The 27,896-nt window shown below is 46.8% G+C and overlaps 1 protein-coding gene across 9 annotated transcripts in view; it reads right to left on the reverse strand.

The window, feature by feature from the left end:
- Window positions 1–27,896, reverse strand: part of EPHA10 (EPH receptor A10) — a 112,617-nt gene that overhangs the window by 42,371 nt on the left and 42,350 nt on the right. For 6 of the 9 annotated variants that reach the window (XR_011135988.1, XR_011135989.1, XM_068917321.1 and 3 more), the window contains exons 1-3: window positions 27,718–27,814; window positions 26,541–26,605; window positions 24,236–24,905 (exon numbers count right to left, since the gene is read on the reverse strand). Coding sequence is in view for 7 of the 9 variants with exons in the window: in XM_068917321.1 (XP_068773422.1) it covers window positions 24,236–24,905; window positions 26,541–26,605; window positions 27,718–27,805 (823 nt within the window). In the remaining 2 variants the exon portion in view is untranslated. Of the gene's footprint in view, window positions 1–24,235; window positions 24,906–26,540; window positions 26,606–27,717; window positions 27,839–27,896 lie in introns of those variants that run through there. The other 3 variants (XM_068917320.1, XM_068917316.1, XM_068917318.1) reach the window with 2 other exon arrangements.

Below are 27,896 nucleotides of genomic sequence, written 5' to 3' on the forward strand. Positions count from 1 at the left end.
TAGGACAAAGTACCAGACACATAGCCTCAGTGGTGGATAGGACTCTTGCATGGGATGCTGAAAACGTCAAACATTTAAAGGGACATTATTTCATCTACCACAAGGCCTTTAGAAATTCACAGTGCCCTGTAATTACACACGGAAAGGGAACGCAGCGCTGTCACTGCAGTCCGCGCTCTCCAGTGGCCCCTTTCTCCCCTGGCAGTTGGCACCCAGATGGACAGCTGCTTGGCAGAGCTGAGACCAGCCAAGCATATTGGAGATTTCTGCTTTTCTATATTACAGAAACAGCCTTTCAACAGTTACCTAAAAGCCTTGTTCCTTGCCACACAAGATCTCTGTGCTGTTGTCCCCGAGTCCTAGGTACAAGTGCAGTGACGGGGAGGGAGGAATGTGCCCGACTGCCTTAGAGACAGGTTAGACCCCAGGAACACACTATGTGACTTTAAAGAGCACCAAATACAAGCAAAGCCAGCAAAAAGCAAAAGATTCGGCCTCCTAAAGCCTATTTCAGTCATGCACAAGTAGTAAAGAGAGACTTCTTGTATCTGGGATAGAAACAATGCAAACTTCCAACAGATGTAGACTCCATGTTACATTTCTATAGTAAAATAGAACAGTTAAGAATTGAAGAGAACTGTCAGAGAATTGAAGACTTTAAAAAAAAATGAGGGAACCAAAATTAGCAGATTACTCCTGGGTTCCTCTTGGCTGTGGTTCCTAGTTCAACCGGAGAGGACAAAGCATTTCAGCCCACACTGCAGCTGCTCAGACAGGAAGGGTGTCTCGTCAGTGAGCTCCGGGCAGTTACAGCACGGGAACAGTGACTGAGCCAGGCACCGGGATCCCGCGCTGCCGCTGGAGCCGAGCGGCACTGCCAGGGCACGGGCTGCCTGACCCGTTTTAGATGTTTGTGCTGGGTGAGATGAACCCCATCCCAGAAACTCCCATTGCTCCCACCAGCCACAGCTGGAGCCCAGACACCTTTGCTGGCTGTCAGTGCCTACCTGCAGCTGAGCTGGCTGCATGGCTCCTCTCCCAGCCAGTGCTGGAGCAGGTATTTCCAGGAAGCTACGTATTTCTAAGAAGAATCTACATTTCCTCCTGGCTCATGTAAACTCTAGGCAGCAGCTGTTGCCAGTATGGGACTGGAGCACCTGCAGTTTTATATTCACCTCTCCCATTTTAGAGCCTGCATGCCTCAAGTCCCAGATAGGCTGACCTTTAAAAGCACTAGCTTGACGAACGCTACAGAGAAGTAAGATTAAGACAGTGTTCCGCTATCTATAATAAATGTCATCCCCTACTTAGGGTGCTGGATAAAACACAAAAAAGCAGCAAGTGTTTAAATTACTTCCAGTGCTTCTTTCTCTTTATATTTGAGAAATGAGGAAAACCTAATATTAGATTAATACAATGGGGACGCATTTGGCTTGCTTTTCCTTTAGTTAGGCAGTACTGACCACAACACAATACAGAAATATCACCAGAGGGATGCAGAAGATCCCAAAGCACTTGGTTCACAAACGCACCATCACTTCCGGGGAGAACAGCAGGGGCACCGCATTGCACATCCCGCAACAATGGAAAAGGAAGCCAAATTTCAACACAGAAACCCAGCACAAGACTTTAGCACCTCAAGGTCTCAGCTGAAAGTCACACACAGTGAGCTGAATACTTATTGTGTCCATTTTGGAGAGAAAGAGAATCAACAGGCCTCTAGGTGCGCTGGGGATGACACTTCAACTTTCTTGAAGAATTAAGCGTTTCCTCCGGACTCTGCAGAGGGATGAGCAGAATGCATACAGAGACCTGCAACACGGCACATGGCTGACTTTGCTTTTGGGCCAGGACCTCAGCTGTAGACACTGCACCTCGCACCATGCTCTGCAGCTAGACAGGACACCGCAGGCTGGGTCTCGTGTTGCCACAGAATACACGCTTACCCGAGAAGCTGAAGGAGACTGGGAGATTTGCTACCTGCTAATAAAGCCAGGTCTGGTCTCCTGAGCGCCTTCCTGGCGTACAGCCCTGACATGGGCTGAGGCCTCGTGTGCCTTGGTGCTGCACACTGCTTCCCGCCTCCTGTCTGCTGCAGTTTCCGTTAAAGCTTATCCATCCCCACAGGGAGAAACCTATCTTGTTACAGCATCAGAATCTGAACGTTGGTGCGAGATGCCTGCTTATACCCTTTGTCAGGCAGAACAGCAAAATCAATCTTGTTTACAAACTTGATGGGACCTGAGCAATAAAACCAGAAAACATACTGCCGTCATACCTCAGATTTAAAGGCGAGCCTGACGGTTACATAAATTTGACATCTCATCATAGGAAACTGAACGTTTTCAACTAGCATCTTTCAGGCTGTTCCTCCCTGTTTTCTAATAACTAGATGTAAGTTTACAAAAATGTCTGTCAGAAGATATGTCAGTTAGTAACTGTATGAAATGCCTCTATTTGCATTTCCCAGAAACACAGGCACCACGACGTTGTACAAGGGAGAGACCAGCAAAGCGTCCGGTGCTCGGTTTAGTCCTTAACTGTGTTTCATAACAACTCTGGGACTCTGGTGAAGGAACGTTTGATAGATCATATGCGTATCTCAGTTTCTTTTCTCAGATAAACTCCCACTCTCTTCCATCTAATCCTACAAGTGTTTTTCTTGGTTCCCAGCTGTTTTAGGTATCCCTGTTATTCTGCAGTGCCAATTTTTCCAGTGGGAATGACAGCTCCTAGATCAGTCCATCAATTTGGAGAATGAAATTCTTTTTTGTACGCTTTTCTCCATTCCATTCCTTGTCCTCTGGTACTACTACAACTTACTAAATAATAAAATTCAATTTTACATTCTTCTAGAGCCAAAGAAAAATAGCTGGGCAGGTCAGATCACATTAATTGCCTCTCTCCAGCTCCATCGCACGTGTTCACACATGCTCCATCTGCCTGTTCACCAGACATTTCTTATTCATTTCACTGACAGGGAGAGCACACGTCCCCTTCTTGTAACGACACTGTATGTATGCACAGCCAAACCAGTAGCAGAACAAGCAATGCTGATTTGTGCCGCAGCTTGGCAGATAACCTGGCATGATGAACCCATGGGAAGTTTTTTCTCTTACATACACATCTGCTGCAGTTCTTTGGACAAGAAAGGATGATTCTGTCAAAAGAAAAGAACATCCGCTTTCATGTCCAACCTTTTCCATAGGGAGAGTAGGAGCAATTAAGGAGGCAGAGCTGAAAAATGCATGGTAACCTAGTCGGACTGTCACGGGATATCTTTAATTTCCCCTCCCCAACAACATCCAGACATCTTCATCTCATAGCACAAAGCATGGCATGAAGCCTGCCAGCTAGATTTTTCCACCAATGTCTCCTAGGCATAACACTTCTGGTCTCCGAGTCACAACTCCAAGGGATGGGTGAAAGCTGCTCCTTCATCAGGAAGGAACTAAATATTTTCTAAGCTGTAGCTTGCTGAGCATACAAGTTTTGTCTTAAAAAAAGGGTAAGATCCCTGGCTGAAATCCTGATTTATTGGCAAAAAGGCATCAGAGTTTGAGCAGCTTTATCTTGTTAATCAATGAACAGTGATTAAAAGTGACTCTCTCCAAGTACATCAAGCAGGACAACCTGACTGCAGGATACAGGCTCTGTAAGCCTCAGAGTTGATCATAGCTGCTGTTCAAGTGAAGCATGGCCAAGATTTTTGCATTCAGCAGTAAAATAAAGTTATTAATCACCCTCTGCTGCATTTACCAGGAGGTCAGCAGCTTTTTATGTTGTGCACATCAAATGCTCATCATTGCAACAGCTGACTACTTCAAACAATTAATATAACCTCTGTTTTCTTTTTGAAGTATGGAAACATTAACCACATTTAACAAGTAGGGAAACTGAGACAGAATAATTATACAATTTGCATGAAGTCATACAAGGCAAGTAGGACCAAGAATTGGACTCAAGTCTTTGGAGGTCCAGTCAGCCTGTTGACTGCACAACCAAAGACAGAAATTGACCCTTAAGAATTCCCAGTTTTCTGCTGCAAATGCCCTGCATATTAAAAAAGTCGTAGCCAAAATGATATACAACCCAGGGGCATGTAGGGCCTGCAAACCTGAGGCTCTGCAGCATGGAATATTGAAGAGGAATGCTCCCTCCCCAACTCTTCACATCCAGTGGCAGTGATTAGCCTTCACACCAACGCTCAAAGCCACCTCCCTGCACAAGCGACCTGGGGGACAAAGTTGGCTTTTAATTAAGTGAAAGCAAAAGGTCTTAATCCTATTCCAGGAGCCTATCAGAAACAGGCACTGTTGTTAGTGCTCTGCCACGGAATGGTTAAGGCCCAAAGCAAAGCTACTGTCCAGAGAGCATTCTTACTCGCTTCTTTCCACAGATCCAAGGCTTCCACTTGCAATCCTATCAAGAGCAGAGCCAAGCAGCACATCTCTGAACGTAACTGCATTGGCAGTAATTTGTCTCCTAGGGAAAAGACAATCTTTAAAAGAGCAGAAAGCCTGGGTGAGCTAACGAAAGCAGCATCACATAACTCAACAAGTTTGAAGGAAACTTGTTGACCTGTTTGAAGGAAACTGGACCTCTGCCACTGGCAGTGGGGCCAGCGCGCATCTGGGGGAAGGAGGAGATGCCACACAGCCATTTTGTTGTTGCTGTCTCACTGAGGTAACAGCAGAGATACTGCAGATGGAATTAATAGCGGGAGGAAGAGTTGGATGCACCACGTGTCCGCTAGGTTAAAAAGTCTGTGCACAGAAACACGCCTCAGTAGCAAATTTTACTTCCACAGAGGGAGCCAGATCAGACACTCTCCAGCTTTGTCCTGGCTCTGCAACCCTTGGCCATTCAGCCATCACACCTCTTTGTACGCGACTTTACTGCACCTGTAAATCGTGTTGATGTGTCAGGCCCACTCTCCGCTGAAGCAGTAAAACCTTCCATCCTTTCCAGAGTTTGTGCGAGTGCCTGGCTGGCTCTGTATATTGTATCAGGATCAGCTGCAAAAATGTTTTGTAAATTACATAGGTGGGTTTTTATCAGACAAATGTGAGCAGAAGCATGGGAATGTTCACTGACACTGCCCCAAACAAATCAACAGGGTCCAGTGAAACCAAAAATCCATTTCCAGCAGTCTTCTAATTAAAAAGCGTTCATCATTTTGCAGAGAGGAAAGAGTTGTGACCTAAGTAAATACTGGAGCTTAGCATAAAATATTAAACGAATGAGCCCAGATGGAAGATTAAATACTAGGTGGAAATTGCTTCATATCATGGATTTAGGAATAAAGCCACTTATCCCAGACAACTTCATATTAATGTTAACACAAAAATCAGACAAAGCCCATCAAATATACTTCCTGCCTACATCCGTAGCTGGAACGCATGTGTGTGTGCACGCATTCTTATTTCGCCGCTGCTTTAGTCACGCTACGCTCTGCCACACATAGAAAGTGACTTGCCTGTAGTCTGCAAGGGAATCAACATTTGCAGTAGGAGGAAGACTGCACCTGGGGGTGAAATTCAGGACAAATGTTTTAAAGATCATATGAGGATGCCACGCTGGGGGCTGCATTTCTTACCCCACTTGCACAAAAGTAATGGAAGCCAAAACCGTCTCCTCTCACCTTTGCCAATAGTTCCTTCACTCTGTCTCAAATCTGGAAGACAGACTCTAATTACTCTTGTCCCAGGGCTCCAGATCTGCATTACAGAACTGAGATGCCACTTTCTAATAAAAATATTATTAACATTTCCTGTACGCATCAACACACTTTCTGTTACAAGCAACCATACTGAGGTGGCACAAAATCCAATCTTTGCATCTTCACTGCTCATTCATTCCTGGCATGTGCTCTGAGATGTAGTCAGATCAGCAAATTTGCTTTGATAGATTTCTCACAAACACCGTTTTGCTTTGGGACCCACTCCTGGATTCCCGTTAGACACAGACTTCCATTCTCAGGCAGCTTTCACGATATGACTCTGAGCTGTAACATTAAATTCAGAGCCTGAGAAGAAAGGACCCAAAAGCTGCTTTCCAAATCAGCCTCACTGAGGACGAAACCGTTTCATGGCTGCACTGAAGTGAAATGAATCCCATTTTGCCAAGGCCAGACCATAAGAAAACTTCTCTTTGAACTAGAAGGTTTAGTTTTACAAAGCTGAAAAAGCCTATTTCATTTTCTACACAGCAGAAAAGCTGCTAGCTAATATGATGCATTTCAGATCCAAGAGTACAGCTTTAAACACAAACAGCGTAATGGAACCTGGGTGTATAATTATATACGTTTTCCTGCTTTTTTCCTTACTCTCTCCCACTTATTTGCTCTTTGCAAGTCTCAGATGCATTAAATCTAGAAGGATTCTTTAATTTCATTCAGAGAAGGAAACCGATTGCTTTTTTTCCTAATCATGTTAACATAACAGCTTGAGGACCCTGTCCCAATCCTCAGACCTGTAAAAAAAACTTAGAGTGGTTTCAGCTGGCTCTTTTCCTTCTAAGAGAGCTCCCAATGATAAATCCTTCTCCCTTTGGGTGTTTTCCGGTATCCATTCTCCGTGAGCTGGTCACGCTGCTCAGAGCCACCAACGGCCCAGGGAACCCAGGCAGCACCAGAAGGGCTATTGAACCTTTTCACGTTGCTGAATTCCTAGCGATAGCAAAAGAGCCGTGTGCTCGCCAGCATGAATCAATAACGCCTGCAGTTTCACCCCAAAACACCTATGCAGTCATTTATAATTAACACTACAATTCAGTTGGAATCGATTTTGGAAGACATTTTTTCCATGAAATCACATTTGACAAAGTTAATCCACTTTTAATGTGTGTTAATTTTCTCTGCTGAAATATGCATTCATAGAAAAGGCCTTTTAGGAAAGTCGACAGCTACAGGAAACAAGCAGTCAAAGCCGACAGGGGCTGCGTCCCACAAAGCAGGCTGAAGGGCAGCTCCGAGCAGCAGCTCCCGCGCACCCTGCGTCGCCCCGTGCCTTTACGCAGGGGAAGGCTGCGCGTAACCACCACGTAACTCATCCCCTCTTGCCCAGCAGTTTTATCACCGTTCTTCTTCTAGAGCTTCCTTCCTTGTCCCAGCACCACTTGCACAGAACATCACATGGAAACACATATGGAGCGCTTCCCTTTCCCTCCCTCCTCGCTGCTCTCAATTGACGTTTCCCCTGCAGGCTTTGCTAGAACCTCTCTCCAGGGCTCACTCTTCCTGGACTTTTTTTTTTTTTTTTTTAAAGCTTACAACACTGTAGTCAAATTTTACAAACGATATGTCATGAGAAATATTAATTGTACACCCAGCTTACTAGAGTCGTTACTTTCATCTCTCTGTGAGCAGTATAGGGAGCGTGCACATGGCACGTTAACAGCAGAAACGACAGCCTAAAAAACACTTCTCTCCGCTCCCTCCATCTTAATTGGGGCAGGGGTGGAGGTGGTCTCACCAGCCCACTTTCCATTCAGCTGCTGATAAATTTTTAATCTTGAAAGTTTTCACTGTAGATGAGGCCTTCGGCCATGGACTCTTACACAAGCCTAAAGATCAGTTCCACAGGGATGGCAAGGAGCGGATGAGAAAAGAGAAACGCAAACCATCCTCATCCTTCCCACGGGGCTCCCACCCCATCCTCAACTCGCCCAGGGTGCTGGGCTCCAGGAGAGACTGGAACTGGACTATGGCAGCTCTGTCACCATTTCCCCAGCAGTGACTGTCCACGGGCTCATTTTCATTGCCTGCTGCAACTGTTGACACTGCACGGCTTCCTGAGAGAGCCAAGAGGAGGGTGAGCGACCAGCTGGCACCGCACCCTGGCCATGACCAGCTCCCACGCCTCCCCTCTCCAGCAGCTCCATACACCACCTTCACAGTCACGACTCCCTCTGCACATGCCCTGCTGTCGGACTAACCCGCAAGAGCTGACCCTCACTGCAGGGCCCTCAAATAGCTCTTGCTGCCCTCCTTGGCACGGCAGGAGCGCTCACCACAGCCAAGAGCTCTAAGGGCTGGGCAGAGCCTGGCCAGTCCCCAGAGCTACTCCTTGCCATGCTCCTCTGGCCATACAAGACAGAGCAGCTGGAACCTAAAAGCCTTCTCAGACATTAAAATACTTTTCTATGGTTTGTGACTCCTTTGTCTTGGCCTACACAGAGCTTTGCACCTGTCTGACAGGTTGATGACACCATCCATGCACCCAGCACAGGTGAAGTGTGGGGTGCAGTTCACTCCCCTACAACACTGGCCAGGGAAGGGAGGAGTTGCTCAACAACAGGCCATCAGAAAGACCCCAGGATTAACTGCTCCATCCATCCCTTGACAAAGTGCAAGATGAGACATAAATCACAGACAAAAGGAAAGTCATTAAATGCTTTGTTCATGTATAAAAGCCCATCTTAACTTCTTCCAGTGATATTCCAATTGTAAATCATTTCCTTTTGTAGCAGACTTTCATGAATATGCTGGTCTCCTCAAAATCAAACAGCTGAATTTACAAGTCCTCAGACTTTCTGCAGCCGGTTTTCTTGACCCTATGTGGGACACCCAAAGCACTGGCTCAGTCTCCTTGACGGTCATTACAGTAGCTTTCACTGGGAAGGTCGAGCAGCTCTTCACACCCTGTGCAATACTTTGCTTATCCACTTACAGGAAACTTTTTACTCAGTGATGAAACACACAGCCACCCCACAGGCAGAGAGAAACGGTTGCTTCTCAGAGTAAAGCAGCACTGCACAATAGCGAGGGTGAACACTAAAAAAGTCATCTCATTCTGATCTGAAAGCAGAGGTCTCTAGGCAGAGCCCTTTGTGCATGGCGCACGTGGACCTTATTTCCAGGTGCACAAAGAATAAATGTGCCTCTTCCCGTGATTAGTGTGATATGAGGCCACATTAAAGGTGCACACCAGCCTTTTCAAGCACTAGAGGGGAAGAAGTCCTTTGGTCATGACTACACAGGTCATTAGTAAATAACACACTCGAAGCACCACATCAGCATCAATTCCTCGTGTCTTTACGAATTCAGTTTCTGTTATCATCGGTCATATAAAACGTGAAATTGTTCTCAGTGCCATTTCTCACAGGAGCTACTACTACCTATTTCAGCTACTGCTGACCCCTCCCCAGCCAGGCTGGCATAGCCTGCCTCCCATCTATCTTAATTCCATTATCAAGCTGAACAACTCACTGCTTATTATGTTCTGAACATTTTATCGGAATATAAAAGGGGACATGCTTCATTTCAGCACAGCATGAGTGACAGGATGGCATGCACCAAGGAAGAACACCAAGGGGTTTGTGCAGTGATCCGCAAGTCTCCCAACCACCAGCTCACCAAAAGGCATGGGGCTGAGCCAGTTTCCCCTTGCTCTAGGGAGGATGGTAAGCATGCTTTCACACCAGCAAGCTGGAGTGCCCAGGGCCCTCACGAACAACAGCGCTCAAGAACGGGCTTATTCTGGAGACCAACTGTTTGTCCATGGGGGTCCACAGTGCCTGCTCACCCCGCTCCTAGGAGTGAGGGCTGTTACTGAGGCAGGAGCAGAGGGGCATGGCCCTGCAACACCACATCACGAGCACCCGCCACGGGGAGCTGTGATCTTTCCACTGCTCCCAAGATAACAGATCAAAAGCAGCAAAAAAAAAAAAAAAAAAAAATCAGGTAGCAAGTGCCAAGAGCTGCCATTTCACTTCACTTGCTCAGCCCTTGACAAAATTTTGCCAACTGACCTGTAAAATTATATTGACATTTCTGCACTGTCTGGGCACGTGAGTCCCATTACCTCCACCTGAACACATCTGTCTGGTATATTTATCTGACCCTCACTACTGACTGTCTGACATCTCTGATCCCGCCCTACCCAATCGTGTCCACAAGGTCCATCCCCTCCTAGGGCTCTTTGCTTAGCAACAGATTTTGGCCTTGCAGTCAGCCACTTGCATCTCAATTGCCCTCGCAGCAGGTTCCCCATCCCTGGAGCAGACTTCTGGGCCTCACACTACTCTTGCAAATTTCTTTTGTGGAAAGGAAGAAGAGGTTCCAAAGCAGTAAAGAGCAGTCCTGTGTACCCTGCTCAAAATATCACCTCCTTCCCTCTCCACTCCTGATCATGCAAGAGCAAACAGGTAAACTCTGTATCCTCCTAGAAGGAAAAATTATTATTCTTCAGATAGACAGATTGCTCAGCTGTGTTTTCATTAGGGCTATGTTCTCCTGTGTTTTATATTTCTGAGCTACACAAACCAATTACATCTAGATGAGCAATACTAAAGAGAGCGGGGGACGGTCATCCTGACAGAGCTGCGGATGGTACAAATGTGTCACATCTGCTACCCTTACAGCAAATGCACTCCAATGGAAATTGGAAGAGATACCTTCATGCCGGTTCCTTGCACAGACTCCTTTTGGAGTCTGACAGCCCTCGAGCCCTCCCCAGCTCGTAGGGCGTGCGAAACAGCCTGAGTTCGGCTGCCAGCTATCAGCGACTGCAGTGACTACTCCAGCGAGGACCTGCAAGTGCAGGCACGCGTTCACTGGAGCTGAAGAGGTCTCACCTCTGCTCAGCACTGCCCACCTCAAACCCCACAGAAGCAGCTGTTCTGCCAAACTCTTGAACTCGATTAATGACTACTGCAGCTGGGGCAATTTCCACAAGATTCAAATCCTTTGAAGAGCAAATTGGACTAGGAGAGAAGCCACAAGAGATCAATTTGTTTCCACAGAAGGAAGTCATCTTCCCAACTCTGACTCACCTTCCAGGCTTTTGCCATGACCCACGGCTAAGAGCTGAGCTGCTCCTCATTAACACTGGTACTAGTCACAAAATAATCCCTGTCTATGCATCACTTAATAACCAACACCTGGAATTTTCTCAAGGAAGATGAAGGAAAGAAAGGCAGCAACTTGAGCGCTCAGTTATTCAAGGACATTACCAGCCTCCAGAGAGCCATTTTTTCTGCTCAGATAAGCACATCATTTAACGTGCTTTCTCTTTACAAGAGGATCAAGCAGCTACTGTGACAGCACCCACTCCCTGTGGAGCAGGGTGGGTGCAAGCCAGGCAAGTGATGCCTGCTCCCTCGCTTGGACTTTGCTGCTGTGAGATGCTGGCAGTATTGCCCACCACCGGCCGCAGCAGTGGAGGGCAGCAGCCCGCTCACGGGATTGTCAGTGCTCCCTTCTCCCTGATCAGCCATAGCCAGCTCCTGATTGTCACCCCGTATGAAACGGCAGCGAAATATCTACTTGATCCAGGGCATAAACAGGTATTTTGTTGGAAGATGAGAAGAAGTGGGTCCTGGAAGATTAGGGCTGCTCAGTTTGGAAAAGAGATGACCAAGGAGAAACGTTGCTGAACTCCATAAAATCACTAACTGTGGAGAAGAGCGAGCCTTTAGTCACCATTTCACAAAACACAAGCATGAGGGTGCAGCTAATGCAATTATCAAGCAGCAGGCTCGAAACAACAACAAAAACAACTCACTTTATTATATAGCGCATAATTACATTAAACCCAAGTTACTGACTTCAGAGCCTCTCCTACCTCAGACATGGCCCATCACTGCAACAAGCATCATTCCTTGATGCTCTGCAATTGCTTGCTTTTTCTGAACAGAAAGATCAGCATCAGTGCTAGGACCCTGGAAGGAGAGCTGTCAAGAAGTGCATGCAGACAAGGACAAGTTGCTCAAAAAGTGAGAGGTCACCTTGTAAAAAATATATTGATAGAATAAAGTTGCAATGGTATCTATCCTGAGCTAGTGAAAGAGCCTTGTCAACAAACGTCCTTGGGTAATAGAGGCTCTCCTGTCTTCCCCTTACATGCTGGGTTTGCAATTTTGCCTTGTCTTATTGCAAAAACTGTAATCAATATTTTGCAGGCAGTGAACGATACTGTTACAGAGCCCCACTGTGAGGAAGAAAAATCTTGTCCAATCTCTGTGTCTGTGCAAGAGGGACAAAGTCATGTAAGAGAGATCAATACGAGTACTGGATTGGATCTCCAGCTCCCCTTATCACAGAATCAGTACCTTATCTGCCAAAATGGATATTTCAGGCTGTGCCACTCTGAAGAGAATTCAAAAGTAGTTTTTCTTCTACAATAAGGTTTTTCCTTTTAATAACTGGTTTTCAATAACACTTTTCAACAGTCTATAGTCCAACATGCTCCCAGCATCTCCGAAACCCTTAGGACAATGCTACTCTAATTTTTGCCCTTGTTAAATAATTTAAAGAGCCCTGAAATGAAAACCTATGTCCAGAGGCTAGATCTTTGTGCATCTCCAACAATGACCCCTCAATAGCGGAAATTAAATTAAATGATTTAGTCTAGAAGAAAATTAAATACCCAAGCATATTTAGTAAGGTAGTCTTCGGATATCTAGAGGAACACATTTGCTCAAATTCAGTGCAACAGCATTACTGAAAAGAAACTCATTTCTATTAATGCAGGAATTTTCCTCAAGGACAAGACAAAAGCAGATACATCCACTGAGCCAACTGCAATTTACTGTTGTCTTTTTCAGTTCTGAAATGCATCTACCAAATTATTCCTATGCAAAGGACTGACTTGTATCTCCAGTACGCTCTACTTCTGCCAAGTGCGTTATCCCATGCAAAGCTCCTTTGGCTGTGGACAAGATATTTATCCCTTCTCCTGTATTTCAGCAGAATAACCAGTATGGCCATCTAGAAGCCAGGTATCTATAACCTTAAGCCTGACAAGAATTTTGCAAACAAATCGTGATGCTTGTAATTTTCTGAGTAGTTTGTTCTAAAATTAAGTGTCATGGGGTAATTTGTGTCTAGCGCTGCCACAATTTCCATAGTCATAATTATTTCAGACACTGTAATACAGCAATATAATATGTAATCCAGAACAATAAATATCCCTAAGCTTGATCATTACTCCAAGAAAGGGACTGAAGAGAAAGCGTAGTTTATATGAGTGCTTTGTACGTATGATTGATGGAAAGAGGCAGCTACCATAAGGCATTATGGGTTCCACGGAGGCTGCTAATGGGAGGAGAGAGGGAGATATTCAAAATTCTTTCAGGACAAAGCTCTTCACGTCTTGGAAATCGTTACTTTGCTCAGGTCACAAAGATGCTACCACTATATTCTGCTGAAACACAAAACCCAGAAGGAGAAAGTGACATGGTTTGCATGTCTAAAAAAAAAAAAAAAGCCAAAATACAATTCAGAAAGGAAACTGAAGTATGAATTTCCTCATCAGTTATTCCTTTAGCAGCAGGCATAGATTTACTGAGGGGAGTGAAAAGTGGTAACCCCTTCCACCGACAACACTTGTTGGGTGGTCCTTGTTTCACATGCCGTTACCACCGCGCACCCCTGGCGCGGACACGGCACGCCTGGCTCCAGCCCCAATAAGTGCTACCAAATCAGTGCATCAGCACTGTCCCTGTGAGGGCCATGCATATCAGTACATGATGCCAGCGGCTGCATCAAAGATAGAAGTAAAACCTAGTGTTTCGTGCAACTCACAGGATCCCAGGAGAAAAAATAAATTTATTACGCGTAATACTCCAGCATCAGTCAGAAGCTAAAATAAACTCCAGAAGCACATACAGGTTTGTAAGCTAATGTATAAAAGATGAAACAAATCAAAAGCCCCAAGCACTGTACATTTGGATCCATCTTTTTTGTATTTAAATGGAAAGGCAGACTTGAGGCTTCAGAAGGTATCTTTGCACTAAACAACAAAATATAGAAATTGAGAATAAAAAATTAATAATTTAATTGAAATATTTATATGTCATCTCAAGATACTGTAGTGGCATGATGCCTTGATGGTACACATGCAACACACAGGAAAGCATCTTGCAAATACCACTCCCCATTCATGCCCCAAGCTTTCGCTCAAAAAAGGACAAGCCCTGGTCATATGTATGAGCTACAAAAGAGACATGTTAAGTGCTATGCTGTATCAAGGTCTGGATGCCTTTTTACATAAGGAAGCATGTAAAAAGATGCGATAGTAGGGTCTTATCAATCATATGCCCTGAACAACTCATTGCCCTCAGGGACCTGGGAGTCCTGTACTGTGTCTCAGGATGCAGCAAGCACACGCATTCAACCAAAAAGAAAAACTGGTGGACAGACATGGTGCAGTTTAACTTCCAGGTAAAGGCAGTAAACACCATGGCAGCAGCAATACTCTGGGGAAGAAGGAAACAAAGAAAGAGAAAGAGGTGCCAAAGTCCCTTCCAACTGAAATCTCTGGCTCTCTAGCTTTTCTCAAGACCAGACAGCCAGGAAAGATGACCTGTGCCCTTCCTGTGCCCTTTTTGTCCCCCAAAAATGTGCATCTCCCTTTATAGCTGTGGGTCAAGGCATGCCAGGTTAAGGTATAAGCCAATCTAGCCTCCACTTTATATCAGCAGTCTACAGATGTGCTGCTTCTGTTCCTGCCATTAGAGGGTTTTTTCACTGCTATTTGCCATTTTGATGCCCACAATACTTTCAGTTAGCATCTACTAGGGGACCTCTCAATTTCCAAGACCACCTTCCAGAAGGAGATAACCTGCTCAGAAAGTCTCCAGCTCAGATTGTTTGAAAACACTTTCCTTCATTATTCTCTGTTACCAGAGGAATTCAAGTGGCCTATTCCTAGAATAACGCGAAGGACTCCAAGCCAGCTTAATGCATTGCATTGCTATCCCAAAGGCTCCTCCCAAGCTGCAGGGAGCAGGACCTTCATCTACACCTAGAGACTGTATTCACAGGCACCTTGAAGCCTCCAGCCACAGGAGTAGCATCACTGACCGCATGTTCTTAACAGCGGAGAGCTGCTGATGTGTAAGGCCAACAGCCAGCCCTTAGGAGTTACAATGACACAGACCTAGCTTACAGTCCAGTGTCATTAAGAGAAAGGTGTCAGTAGAGATCTCAGGGTAAGGCCATTGCTTTTTTTTTTTTTTTTAAATCAGTGTTTGCTTTTCATCTGTACAAGGAAACACGCTTGCTTCTGGTGGGTACCAATCAAGCCTGGAAGATAACATCCTGGAGGGAAGAGCGCTGTGATTTATTGCTGCTCCTCGAGCAGGAGTCACCATCGCCTGACCCCTGGAAGGGAGCGCTTCCCTTTGCCGTACCCCCTGCCGTCAGCAAGGTGCTCTCCTTGTCCAGGTCCTCTCGAAGGGCAGGGCTGGACCACATCCAGCCTGCGGTCTTACCGAGACTGTGCACGACTGCACCGCCAAGCAACGAAACATGATCCAGGCCAGGCGTGGGCACACACTCCTCTGCTGAACAGAGCAAAAAAGACCATACAGAGTTTGTGTGAGCTGTGCGTCTGCTGGGGCAGGGCAATCTGTAACCGAGTTACAGTACATGGACAGACAATACCTGCTCTCATAGCAAGTCCACCAGCACTGTTACCAGTAAAAGTTACCTTATCAAAATGTTTTGATCCAGAAGAGCGACCGCATACTTTCCATTGCCACCCACAGCTTTTGCGACCTGGTGCTAAGAATCCCAAACCGAACCTGCTGGACTGCCTGACCACCACCTCCACCTCAGCTCCTACCTTCGGCACAGCCCTCTCTCCATCTATAACTTTATTTGCCTGTCTGCAGTGGACACAGGGACTAGAAAATTTAACTTCTATTTTCCAATGAAGGGAAGACACAGAAATGCTGCCTTGTGATGCAAGCAAATTAGGTGTCAAATCCACTCTGTCTTGTAAGTCTCAACAGATGACTGTAAAGCAGGTCAGACATTACAACGATCTTTCCCCACATTCATCTTGTGATGCTCAGTAGCAGAAAGGCAAGCAGAAGAAGGGGAGGTACAATGGGACACAAATGAAAAAATTGCTTTTTTAAAAAGCAAACACTTCCCCTATTTTAGCATTTCCCTTTGGAAATTAAAAATCAAGGACTTGGATCCAAATCTTTTTCACAGAAAGAGCTTGTTTTTAATTTGCTCAAAATGCTGACCAAGTTTACATCTAAGGAATGCCTAGCAGCAATGAAGAAACTGCTCTTATTTCAAAGTATTCAAAGCTGTGTTTTTGTCAGTAAACCTATTACTCACAATAGGCAGGATGATCTTTTTGAAGGCTTTGCTTATCCATTTGTTCACCTTCTATTCAAGAAGCCAAACACAGGAAAGACAATATTGACTTTCCTGAGGTATCTGTAGCAAGGCACAATCTACTAAGACAGAAATGTTCTCACTGTTCATTGGGGCTAGGACAAGTTATAAGCTTAAATTACTGCATGGGAGATTTACATTAGACATTAGGAGAACCTTTCAAACAAGAAGGAAAATAAGATGCTGGAACAGACTGCCTGGGAAGGCAGTCAAATCTCCATCACTGGAGGGCTTTAAGAGAAGGATAAACAAACACCTGTCAGAAGCAATTTCAAGGAGGACTGATCTTGTATCAGGGTAGAGAGAGGCACTGTGTAACCCCACCAGGCCCTTCCCACTCTCCAGTGATTGCATTTTAGACCTTTACACACGAGAGTATGAGGGATCCTCACTTGACTTAATCACTGCCTCACCCTAACACACCCATGTTGCAGCAAGCTCCGACCGAGCAGGCACCCGAGGGGCCACGCAAACCAGTCCTGTCCCTTGGCAAAACGGGGGATGTTGGAGAGCCGTGGTCCCCACGCAGGGCTCCTGGCGCAGGATGTCCTCGGGGCCTGGGGACAGCAGCCGCGCCTGAGTGAGACCTAAGCCATGCCTAAGCCTAACAGATGACAGAAGAGAAGGAAACAGGCTGGTTGAGTTTTTCTTCACACTAGCACATTCCTGTAAGGAATTACAAGATGAGGGGAGACCTGAAAATGGGTTAATGAAAGTGCAGTAGTCAAGGGCCACATCAGGAGCCAGACTGTGCTGTTCACAGATCTTGTCTCATCATTAACAGCAACAATTATAAGCTGTCATAAAACGTGATTATACTACACACGCTGTTAGATTCATCAGGCAATTACAGCCGTTAATAATACGCCCTAGCCTAATCAGCTGAGCGGACTTACAATCCAGTTTTCCTCCATTTTTCAACAGGCTACTGATGAATCCAATAATAGATCAAAGAAGCTATTTATTGCCCACTGCATAGCTTTGAGCATGGGCTAGATTTGGTATCACTGGTAGCTACCATTAGCCAGAAGTGTTTTCTTATATTGACTAGTGACCTGTGACTTTCACCTCATCTGTAAGTTTTGATAACAGCAGTGCCTCACACGCTAATCCCCTCCAGAGCTTGCCTTAGAGCTCCCTGGAAATGCTCCACTAGAAGATTTGCCTCCAGCCCTCAGAAAGTCTATTTTCCATGTAAGTAAATAGGCAGAGCAGCTGAGAAGTTATTTGTGCAGGAGAATAATGTACACATGAGAGCTTGGCCCAGAACACACTACATAGTGGGAAGAAATGTGCAAGTCTGCCTAGCTGAATCTGGTTTATCTTTCTAGTTTATCACAAATATATAGAAATAGGGAGGGAAGAGGAAAAAAATCTGCAACAGCAACTCCTTTCCCCTCTCTATCCTTGAAGTCCTTCTTTCCAAGACACCCCAGAAGAACAACATGCTTAGAGCAAAGGTGGAAAAGAATAAATGTGAGGGCCATTATTTTCTCTAGTGTCCTCCCTAAGTAAGTGAGATACAGGAATTTTTCCTTGTGGTCTGTCCATGACATGTTTCCATCCCTTTTGGAAACTGCCAATGTAGACATTAGGAGTTCACCTTCACACCTAGAGGCTGCCATGAACAGCAAGTTACTGATGTGACTTCTTGTGTGAGGATCTCCTTCCCTGAAAAGCAGCAAAACTCAGTGCTTAGTGCAAGAAAAGAAAAATGCATGCACATATTTCTCTGATCTGTCATCTAGACCATAAAACTGAACCAGTGCAAGTCAAGGACGAACCTGAGCACTCATACCCATTTGATGGAACATCCCTAAAGATGGACCCTTTTCAGTGAGAAAGGGCAAGGCTGGCACAGTAGCTCACTGAGTAAGTTAAACAAATGCAGAAAGGAAACTAGGGACTTTCTTGCTCAAACAGTTTAGTAGCTCCCCATCAAACGCCCTTAGCAGGTGCTCTGAGCCCAAGAGTGCATTTTTAAAGCTGTAAATCTCTTCTGGAAGAATAACACACTCACCCTTGAGAAGGTCTAAGTACAACTCTCAGCCCTGCAAAGCGTGTTTTAAGTACACTGATGCATTTCAGAGCACCAGCCTGTGAGGGGAACCCCTCTGCCTGGGCTAATGCTCACACGACAGATCTCTCTCTGCAAAGATTCTGCACAGCCTCTGCTGTCAGACTTGAGTTAGAAAATATGGAAAGACAGACAGACACTAGCACACGCCTTCATTTCAACAGTGTGAGTGCAGAGCAAGTCAATTAGAGCTTGACCTGCTTCCTTGTTATGTTAATATTACATCCATTCCCATACTCATGTCAGAGTGCATTAGGCATCATTAATAAACACTGATGCTCTTTGCCACAGCAGCGCACTCTCATGCTCGGCTTGGTCTTTGTATCAGGGATCTCCTAGTTATTGTCACTTGGTACATTTGTTCAAGCATTTGATTTAATGTGAGTGCTTGTCAGCATCTCTTAACTAAGCGACCTCTGTCCCTCACACCAGGAGGTGCCAACCCCGCGCTGCGGGCCGGGCAGCAGGCCATGGCAGAAGCAAGGCTCAGCTTTCCCCGGCCGGGGGGCTCTCAGCTTTGTTTTCCACATGTTAAAGACAAGAATACCAGTAAAGGGAACAAGGAGGGCGGACTGGCAGGATGGAGCTAACGGATAAGCAAACTATTTTACCTGGTCTGTTTACCCCATATCTTCTCTCCCAGGCAGCTCCTTTTGACGCTGGCAGTCCTACTCTCCCCGCAGCAGCGGCACAGCGGGAAGGAGACCTGCAGCCCGGGCTGCCTTTGCCCACCCCGCACAGTCAGTGCCGAGGCAGGGAAGCATCGTGAGCTGCACTCTGCCACCGTGCTGGACTGCTCAGCACAACCGGCCACCCAAGGTGTCAAGTCCAACCCTCTCTACTGACACTAAATCCACTTTAAAACAAATTTTAAAAATCCTGACAAAGTACTAGAATCTATATTTCCTTCCTAAAACTGGTTTCAGTAATATCCCTGTGTAGGCAAGGGATACATCCCACTAATTAGATCACTGTCTGCGGGAAGATGCTGCCAAGCAGCTGCTGACCCCAGCCCAGCGAGCAGGTATCACCTCAGCCCCAGCACAGCCCAGCAGAACCGTAATGCGGAGCCAGCTCCCACCTCTGCTGTCAAAACCAGAGGGAAATAAATTGAAAAGGAAACTTAGCTACAACACAAATTTACGTTTCTGTCAAACAAAAGTGGCTGACAGCTATTTTTGGAAATGGTCTCCATCATATTAATTCAACGTCTGGTTGAAGTTGTCTCATTTGCAACAGATCTGGCTGGTAAATATTAACCTTGGGCTTTGTTGAAATTCTCCTTGCAGATATTACAAGGGATTGGATGGAGAAGATGAAGCAGAAAGAGACAACTTTACAGCAAATGTCAGGCAGATCCTCCACATTGGGGTTTCATTTACACAGAAGCTATTGCAATACACTGCAAAGTAAATGGCATGAAGGGGCCACAGCTCATGTCTCGTAAAATTAAGAGTAAAAGAACATCAACGCTGAGAAGCCCATTGAAAATAAAATAAGAATGGACAGATGATCATCCACAGTGCAACAGGACCTTTCACTTGCCCACTATGCATCTGCTGAAATAGGTTTTAAGATCATAGTAAGCACAAACCAGCATATGGCTATAGGTACACATTAGAAAGAAAAGGAGTGTAAATGCATTTACAATGACAAAACCTATCCTCTTATTTGGGAGAAGATGTTAAACAGATGCTAAAGCTGTTCAGTTCCACCCTGGAGATGGCTGCATTTCAATGACTGGTGAAATGATTCATCAGAAAAGCGCAAACCCATGAACGCCTGTCAGGTACACTGGGATTCCTTCAGAGAAATGATGCTATTTAGAAAGATGGACAGTAAAAAGGTTTGGCTTTACTGGAGCAGTAGTTAACAATGCCGTAAATCCTATTAGTCTTTTTTCCATCTCTCCTAATTTCAGTGCGAGGACACAAACACTCTCACAGTAGCAGGATGATTTCAACACTTAAATCACTATTGTGAGGGTGCTAGCTATGTGATTTAATTCAAACCTGGATTCACAAGTTCAGGAAGAAATAATGCTAACTCCTTTTACAGAAAAGACTTGCGTTTCCTCTACTTTGTGCTTAAGCTCTGCTTCCTCCACCACAGCTCAGAAATCAAGCACTACACCCTGTCAGCTAACCTCATCTCAAACCCTGATCCCCATCTCCTTCATTACGCCAAGGACTCCAGCAGCGATGCTCATTTATAAAAGCATCCAACAGCAACACAGCTTTGATCAGTTAGGCATGGATACAAATTGTCCAACGGCCTGAAATGCTTGCTTTATCTGGTTAACGTGACCTTCTGCAAGGGGCAGTAGCTTATCCTTGCAGAGGGGGGCATCAGCATGCAAGCTTTGTGGCTTTGGAGCAGAACCACAAATGATAGTCTCTGGCCATGAAATGACCTGGTAAAACTTTTCTTTTTCATTTCTGCCATTTGATTTCCCCTTGATTTAGAACTAACAAACCGCACCATGCACTTAGCTCTAAGCAAGAGTCAATCGTGCAAAGTTACCAAGCCAAAATATAACATCATCAGTTCTTCACTCTTATTGAATGTTTAAGAATGTGGCAAAATATTTTTCCAAATGAAATACTGATTTGGTGGAAGGTGTCAGCAGCTCAGCAGCCTTCCACATCTGGAAGGCACACATGAGAAAACTATGTTTTATCTCAGGAGGCAGGCTGCACGGGAGGATGAATGCCAATGGGTGCATGTACTGAAGACACTCCACCCTCCACAGGCAACGTACATTTAGGGGAACCTCAATAAACACCTCATCGCAATAACCTCTGCCTCTGAGCCCACACCTAAGGCTGGCCCTTATCTGAGTGGTAGCATCTTCTGATTCCTGGGGTCAAGGGGCAAAAGATCTCCTGGTCACACTGAACTCCCAAGAGTCTGGCCCCAGCCCGGTGCTTCCCCTGCCTCAACCCACGGCCAAACCCTGGAGAGCACCCTCAACACACAGCGACCCACCCAGGCAGCTGACGGAGCAAATATGCTACTTATTTCAGACACCAGCACATCCCATGCTGCAAGTGCAGCCAAAAAGATGGCAAGCAGAAGATCAAAGGATAAGAAAGGGGGCTTGGAGCTATGAAGCAGAGTCTGAGCTACAACCCAGGAGCGTTCAAGATGCCCCATTGTGCTGGATAAGCCCAGACAGCAAACCATTTATTCCACTCTCACCGAAAGCGGTCCTTGAACACAAACTGCAAGGAAGGCAGGAGTAAACAGGTGCCTCTAGCTGCCAGTAAAAAGGGTCATCTTGCAGAGAGCAGAAAGAAACCCATTAAGATTTGGGTTACACAGCTGTCACCATCTCAAAGGCAGGCCCTGCTCAGAGGCAGGGAGCGATCAGACAACACCACGACAGGCAGTGACACCTGGAGACAAACCCTGCTCTGGAGCAATCCATCCTCAGCATCCACCGCAGCCTCAGACAAGGCCAGGGAGGGAGCCGGGAGACAGAGGAGCAGCACAGCCTGGGAAGGCTCGTGGAGGCTGGCTCGCGGGGGAACAGGCAGGAGCCGAGCGAGGCTCTGGCAGAGCAGCTCAGCAGCAGCACTGCACAGGCCGACACCTTCACCCGGGTTCTCGGAGAAGCGGAACAGGCTGCGGCGGCTCGGCCACGGAGGCGGAGACCCTCCAGCCCCGGGAGCCGCCAGCCGGTCGGGGCAAAGCCATGGGTTGCAGTGGCGGCGCAGCTATCGCTCTCGTGGGTGCCAGCATCTCCCGCTCTCTAACGGCCACAAGGCTTGCAGTCAGGGACTACGATCACAAAGCTTCACAGACAGGGAGGATCGGGCAGAGTTTCACGCTCAGCTGAGCTTTTCTAAGCATCAGTCACAGGACCACAGCACTAGAGTCAGATTTCTTGTGTCATCCTCAAAAACCTACCACATATCTGCCTCCAAATCAAGGGCTTTTGTCCTTGTTGAAGACTTTTTGCAGCCTTGGATACTTTCCTCAGAAATCTTTTAAAGTTATTCACTTAGTGTTATGCTAATGTGAGGGTTTAAAAAATTTTTTTTTCAACTCTTCAAAGCTATTTTCTGATTATTTGACCAGACATCAGACACTGCTCCACAGAGTGACTAATGACCTGCTTTCTGTGTGTGTGTGGGGGGGGGGGGACTTAATTATGTCCATTAAATTACTTCAAATATTTTTCCTTAGAGAAAATGAATTATTTAAACACAGAAACCTGAAACATTAGCAAAAGCCTTCTGGGACTCACTATGTAAATTCCCACTCCAAACAGATGGGGAAAGCATGGCGAGCTGCCATGCAACCACTGAAGCAATGAACAATACTGAGATTTCCATTCAATAGTTTTAATAAGGTCTTCTTAAGAGGGCACTAAGTGAATAACTGCTACCCACAGCACTGCTAAAGGTTTTCCAGATTTCTGAAAGAAGGTGGTATAGTTAGTACAGTAATAGAAGGTGGTACAGTAGTTTCAAAATGTAAAGTCTCAAGTAGCTCCTTAAAAACAGACCTGTTTCTTCAGGAAAAGCTCACTGCGTAACGCGCAAATGCTTCTTAAAGCAACTGTAGCTCGTTGGGACTTAGCTAATTTCCCTTCAAAAGATTTTCTAACAAGTCAAACTTCTGCCACCCTGTGCGGCCTTCCAGAGAACAGCTGTGGTTTTAAGAGCGCATTTGGATTATACCTACGGACTGGCTGCTGCCTGAAGTGACAGCCATCTCACCAGCTTCAGGCTCCACATTGCCAATACGCAGCATAGCAAGGGAACACAAACCAATTCCACGAAGAAAAGACCAGTTTTATTGATCTCCTAAGCCCTCTCTATCCAAGGGATAACAAGGATGCTTCCCCACCACAACATATTTACAACAGCACAGTTAAAGCTGCTGCAGTCACGCTAGCCTACTTGCAAAAGTCCAAGATATTATTTGGACCACAGGTAGCAGAAAGTGTTTTCAGGCATGACTTATTTCATGAAGAAAAAAAATATATATATTTTCCTCAAACACATTGAGCAGGTGATCTGAAGTTTCCTCCACTCTAAAGAAGCTCTCCTAACGGGGCAGTCGCACAGACCCCCTTCCTCCACGCACCACCAAGTCAGTAATGCAACACTGACCAAGCATGCAACTATTTAATCATGGTTCAATAGTTAACAACGAATTATATCTTTCAGAAAAGAAAAAAAAAAATCACTTGGTGCTCATGGTAGGAAATAATGACTGTTCCTGGGGTACAGAGGCACGGATAGATACACGAGCTTTCTCCAGTACTGCATGGAGAGCAGCCTCTGCTCGTTCAGAGAAACGCTGCTAGGTCGTTCTGACATCTAACTCCATGCAGAGACATTTAAGATCATGCTGAGCTGGGATTAGATATTGACCAAAATCTGAATGGAAGAGGGTGCCTGGGGAGGTGGCATTAACCCAGCACGTACTCTCTCTTATTTCAAAGGCTTACAAATGCTGACTGCAGGAAGCGAGCTAGCCCTGTATCGCGCACTCTCACTACTATCACACTTGACTCGTGCTTTCATTTGAAAGCAAGACTGAAATGGTCACAGCACCAGATTCATTAAAGTGATACCAGCTAAGGTAGAGGTTATATCCATTTTTACAGCTGTCATTAAACGTAACCTTGCAAGCTGTAAAGTCACTGAATTATTAAGTTGTGTCTAAAGCACGACAACGGGGATATTAATGTTCTAGAGTAATTTTACAGTTATAGATAAAGCTGTGGGAAATGCCTGATAGTGTTCTGAGCTTTGGCATGTCTGCCTGGTTAACGCTGTGCTATGGAATGACAAAACTAGCAATGCAGCCATTTACCCAATTGCCACCCTTCAAATTAAGTGTGGGCTGTTAGCTGAGGAAATTGCAACTAACAGAATCACAGGGATGACAAAAGGCAATTCCACTTGTCCAAACCAGCAGCAGGGAGGCAGAAGGAGCCTAGTAGTAACACAAACTAAAACAGACAAAAATTGCAACAGGACATTAATGGCCATTTTTACCTTTGCATCCCTCATCCTTCTCTTCAAAGCCAGGACTGCACGTGCATTTCCCTATAGGGACCAGCCACTCTCCCTCCGCACTGCAGTGCATCCGAGGAGGATTATCCAAGTCCACTTCAGAGTGATTGACACAAGTGCCCTTAACTTCCACCAAAGTTGCAAAGGCTGTTTCTGCCACGGTGTCTGGAAACACTGCCAGGTTCTGCACTGTGGCGAGGCACATCTTGTAATAGACCCGCACAGAAACCAGAGCCACACAGGCGCCTACATCCTGGAAGCCCAGGTGGAAGCCTTTCTTGCTCAGGTGTCCAATCTCCCTTAGCTCTGTGTTCAACTTCATCTTACGTTCGCCCAAGTCCCCCTGTGTGAAGCTCTCATCAGCAGCAATGGTGTCAATTTTTGTGTGCTTACTTTCATGGACACTATGGCCCAGGTCAGAGTCAGACTCAACATAGTACAGATTGAAAGTCTCCTTGCAGGTGCCCATCACACCAGGGATGCTATTGCAGTCCCTCAGGGTGAATTTCAGCTCAATAAAGATTCTTTGGCCATCACGCCTGGCAATCCAGCCTGTCTGCAGCCAGTTGTTCTGGTTTGACTCCATGACATTGCAGACTTGGTACGTACGTATTGGCTTGTAATTCTCATCCACTCCACTGATTTCTTCCCACTGTGAAAAGAACACAAAGGACTGTAACGTCTCAAGAGCAGCCATTTAGCAAGAACCAGCCTTCCAAGCAGGAACTCATAGTACCCAGAGAGCTATAAATACCACCACTAAAAGCCTCTCCACCTACAGGTCATTATATCATAGACACTAGAAGTCCTTAATCCACCAAAACCACAAATTGTAATAACACAGCTGTGCTGCAGTACCATCTAACAGCTAAGCTCTTTGCAGAGGTGATTACAGGAAGATACAACCAGAAAGAAGGAAATGACATCACCTTCTAAAACAAGGTCTAACACTAAGCCAGAGACATCGTCTGCTGACGAGCCAGAAGCAGCCTGTTACACCCGATGTGTGCCATGGATCTTCCTTCCCTGGGAAGGAGCATTTGCACAGCATTATGACACAGTGGAGCTCATACTGCCAGATGGGTCTGGGCCACTCAGAGAAGTGAAAGACGGCTGAGGACACGTGAGACCAGGCACACCATCAAGAACGACAAATATCTTAGTGAAAAGCAGCAGCTTCTCTGTCAGAAGTTTTGGCTGGAACAGGACAAATACCCTGACTATAAGTGGAATGGTATTTCCCCCAAATTACCAGCAGAGATGCTGATTAGTGAAATGATGATTCAAGCCTCACAGCCGTAAGGATGACCTGGAAATCTCCCAAAACAATTCTTTCAGGAGTAAACTTATGCAAGATTGCCAAACACACCCAAAACAGAGTTTCTTCTGCAGACTCTAACAGCTGGGAAATGCAGATGACTCCAGGATTTATCACTTGCCTTCCCTCTAAATGCTTTGCTTCCTATCTGGAAAACAAACCCAAAGCAGCAAGGAATTTCTCTGATTTGTCTTACTCTTTTGAAAAAAAAAAAAAAAAAAAAAAACATACACACACACATACATATAGGCTGATCACAGAAACGCAAGGACCAGATCAAACAATCCTATGCGAGGCAGAGTGAGGATACTTGTTCCAAGCTCCTGATGATCCCATCCTAGTCATAGCGCTCTTCAGAGAGCCACACAACTCCCCAAAGAGATGAAGCTGGTATTTGTAAAGTACAAAATAAAGCCTTAATTGATTGGTGTTTATTTGCTTATTACGAGACTGTAAAATTCACTTTGAGGAAGTGTTCCACATTTGTTGTATTGCTAACAATCAATACTTCCCTTCCTCACTTCGCTCCCCTGGGTGCCTGGCTCCGATTAACACAACTGCAGCACTATTGTGTCAGGCTGTCAACCCACATCTGAATCAAGGAGATGCATCGTGGCTTCCCAGCCCCCTCCACCATTTCCATGAAAGCAGGGTTGTCATTTGTGCAACTTTTTAATATTGCTAAACACTTAAAGGTAAACTCTTCAGACTAGCAACACAGATGAGACTGCAGCTCTCCCAACATCCAGCACACCGGACACTCTGTGAAGGTCCCAAGCACCCTGACCCCACCACACACCTCCACAGGTATGCTGCTCCTGAAGCCCTTCCTACATGCACAGTCAGCCTGAGGGCACTGCAAAGTTCACAGCACTTTTTTGTCTGCTCCACCACAAGCTGTGGTGACCAAGGGTAAGGGAGAGATCGGGGATCCAGTACAGGAATGGATAGTCCTGTGTTTGCTCTTACCCCATTTGATGGATGCGCAGTCCAGCCCAGCTCTGCTTGTGATTCCTTTGAATCCAGCAAGACAACTGCAGGGAAGACAACACATCAGAAAACAAATTAATTGACCTGGGGTCCATCTCAAGACCTGTGGCATCCACAGGAAACATCCACCTTGAGACAACCCCCTAGCCTAGGGGTTGTGAAGCTTAGCCCCTCACAGCGCAGCCCTTGCTGGCACCCGCTGAACGAGAGGTCGTGTCCCAGCGCGAGCCAGCTGACGCTCTCCACGGCTTCATCAGTGATCACTTCGTTAGAGTGAACATTCAGGCTTAAAAACATTTGCCGGGAGTCACACCAGACGGTTCTGCTCTGCAAACCCAGAGCAGACCAGCAGCTGGGTGATTATCATGCTAACCTAACGAGGGTGACTTCCCAGGAGGGCCGCACAAGACAGTCCCTCCAACACCGCCGGTCAGGACGGCGGCCGTACCGTGCCTGTAACGTGCACGTCTCCTGCATCTTTCAGTTCCAGTTAGCTACTCTGAGACAGGAATTTCCTTGAAACGCTGCACGCCCTAGCTTTTAACTAAGTATTTTTCCGCGGGACAGCTAATTCTCTGTTCAGTAGGAAGGCGTGCTTTCCTTGAATCCTCCGTGTCATGATCTCTTGACTGCCAGCGAAACGAGGCACTCGCTAACTGCGCCTTGTCTCGGATGTGATCCGCCAGACAACGCCGGGCGGCTGAGGGCAACTCGCTGTTTGCTTCACGAGCGGACGCGCCTCCCACCGCACCCCCGGGCGCGCACGCGGGTTCCTGGGATTTTAACCCTCCCCCGCGGTGCGAGCAAAACAGAAAACCCGACAAAGTGCTGGAAAGGAGGCAGGCTGCCCCCGCAGGGCCGGGCCGAGGGGCGGCCCAGAGCGGCCCGCGGGCAACCCGCCGCCCCCGGCCCGGCCGCCCCCGAGCGGCCCACGCGCGGCGCTCCCACGCGGGAGGCGACAGCTCCTCCGGGCAGCGGCCAGACGCCGCCACGACGACGCGCTCCCGCCGGGGCGCCTCGCGCAGCCCCTCCACCAAGGGCCGGGGAGGCGCGGAGCGGCGCGGACGGCACCGCCGCCGCCGCCGCCGGCGGACGGGGGACGCGGCCCGGCCCGGCCCCCCCGCCCGGCCCGGCCCCCCCGCCCGGCCCCGCTCACCCTGCTCGGCGGCGCCGCGGGGCCGCAGCGCGCCCAGCAGCAGCAGCGCCAGGGGGAAACCGCCGCCGCCGCCGCCCGCCGTCGCCATGGCGCCGCCGACTCCGCGCGCCCCGCGCCGCCGCCGCGCTCATGCCGCCGCGCCCCGCCCCCCCGCCCGCCGCCGCCAACCAGCGCCCGGG

The sequence above is a fragment of the Struthio camelus genome, chromosome 23 (genome assembly GCF_040807025.1).
Source record: "Struthio camelus isolate bStrCam1 chromosome 23, bStrCam1.hap1, whole genome shotgun sequence".
NCBI lineage: Eukaryota > Metazoa > Chordata > Aves > Struthioniformes > Struthionidae > Struthio > Struthio camelus.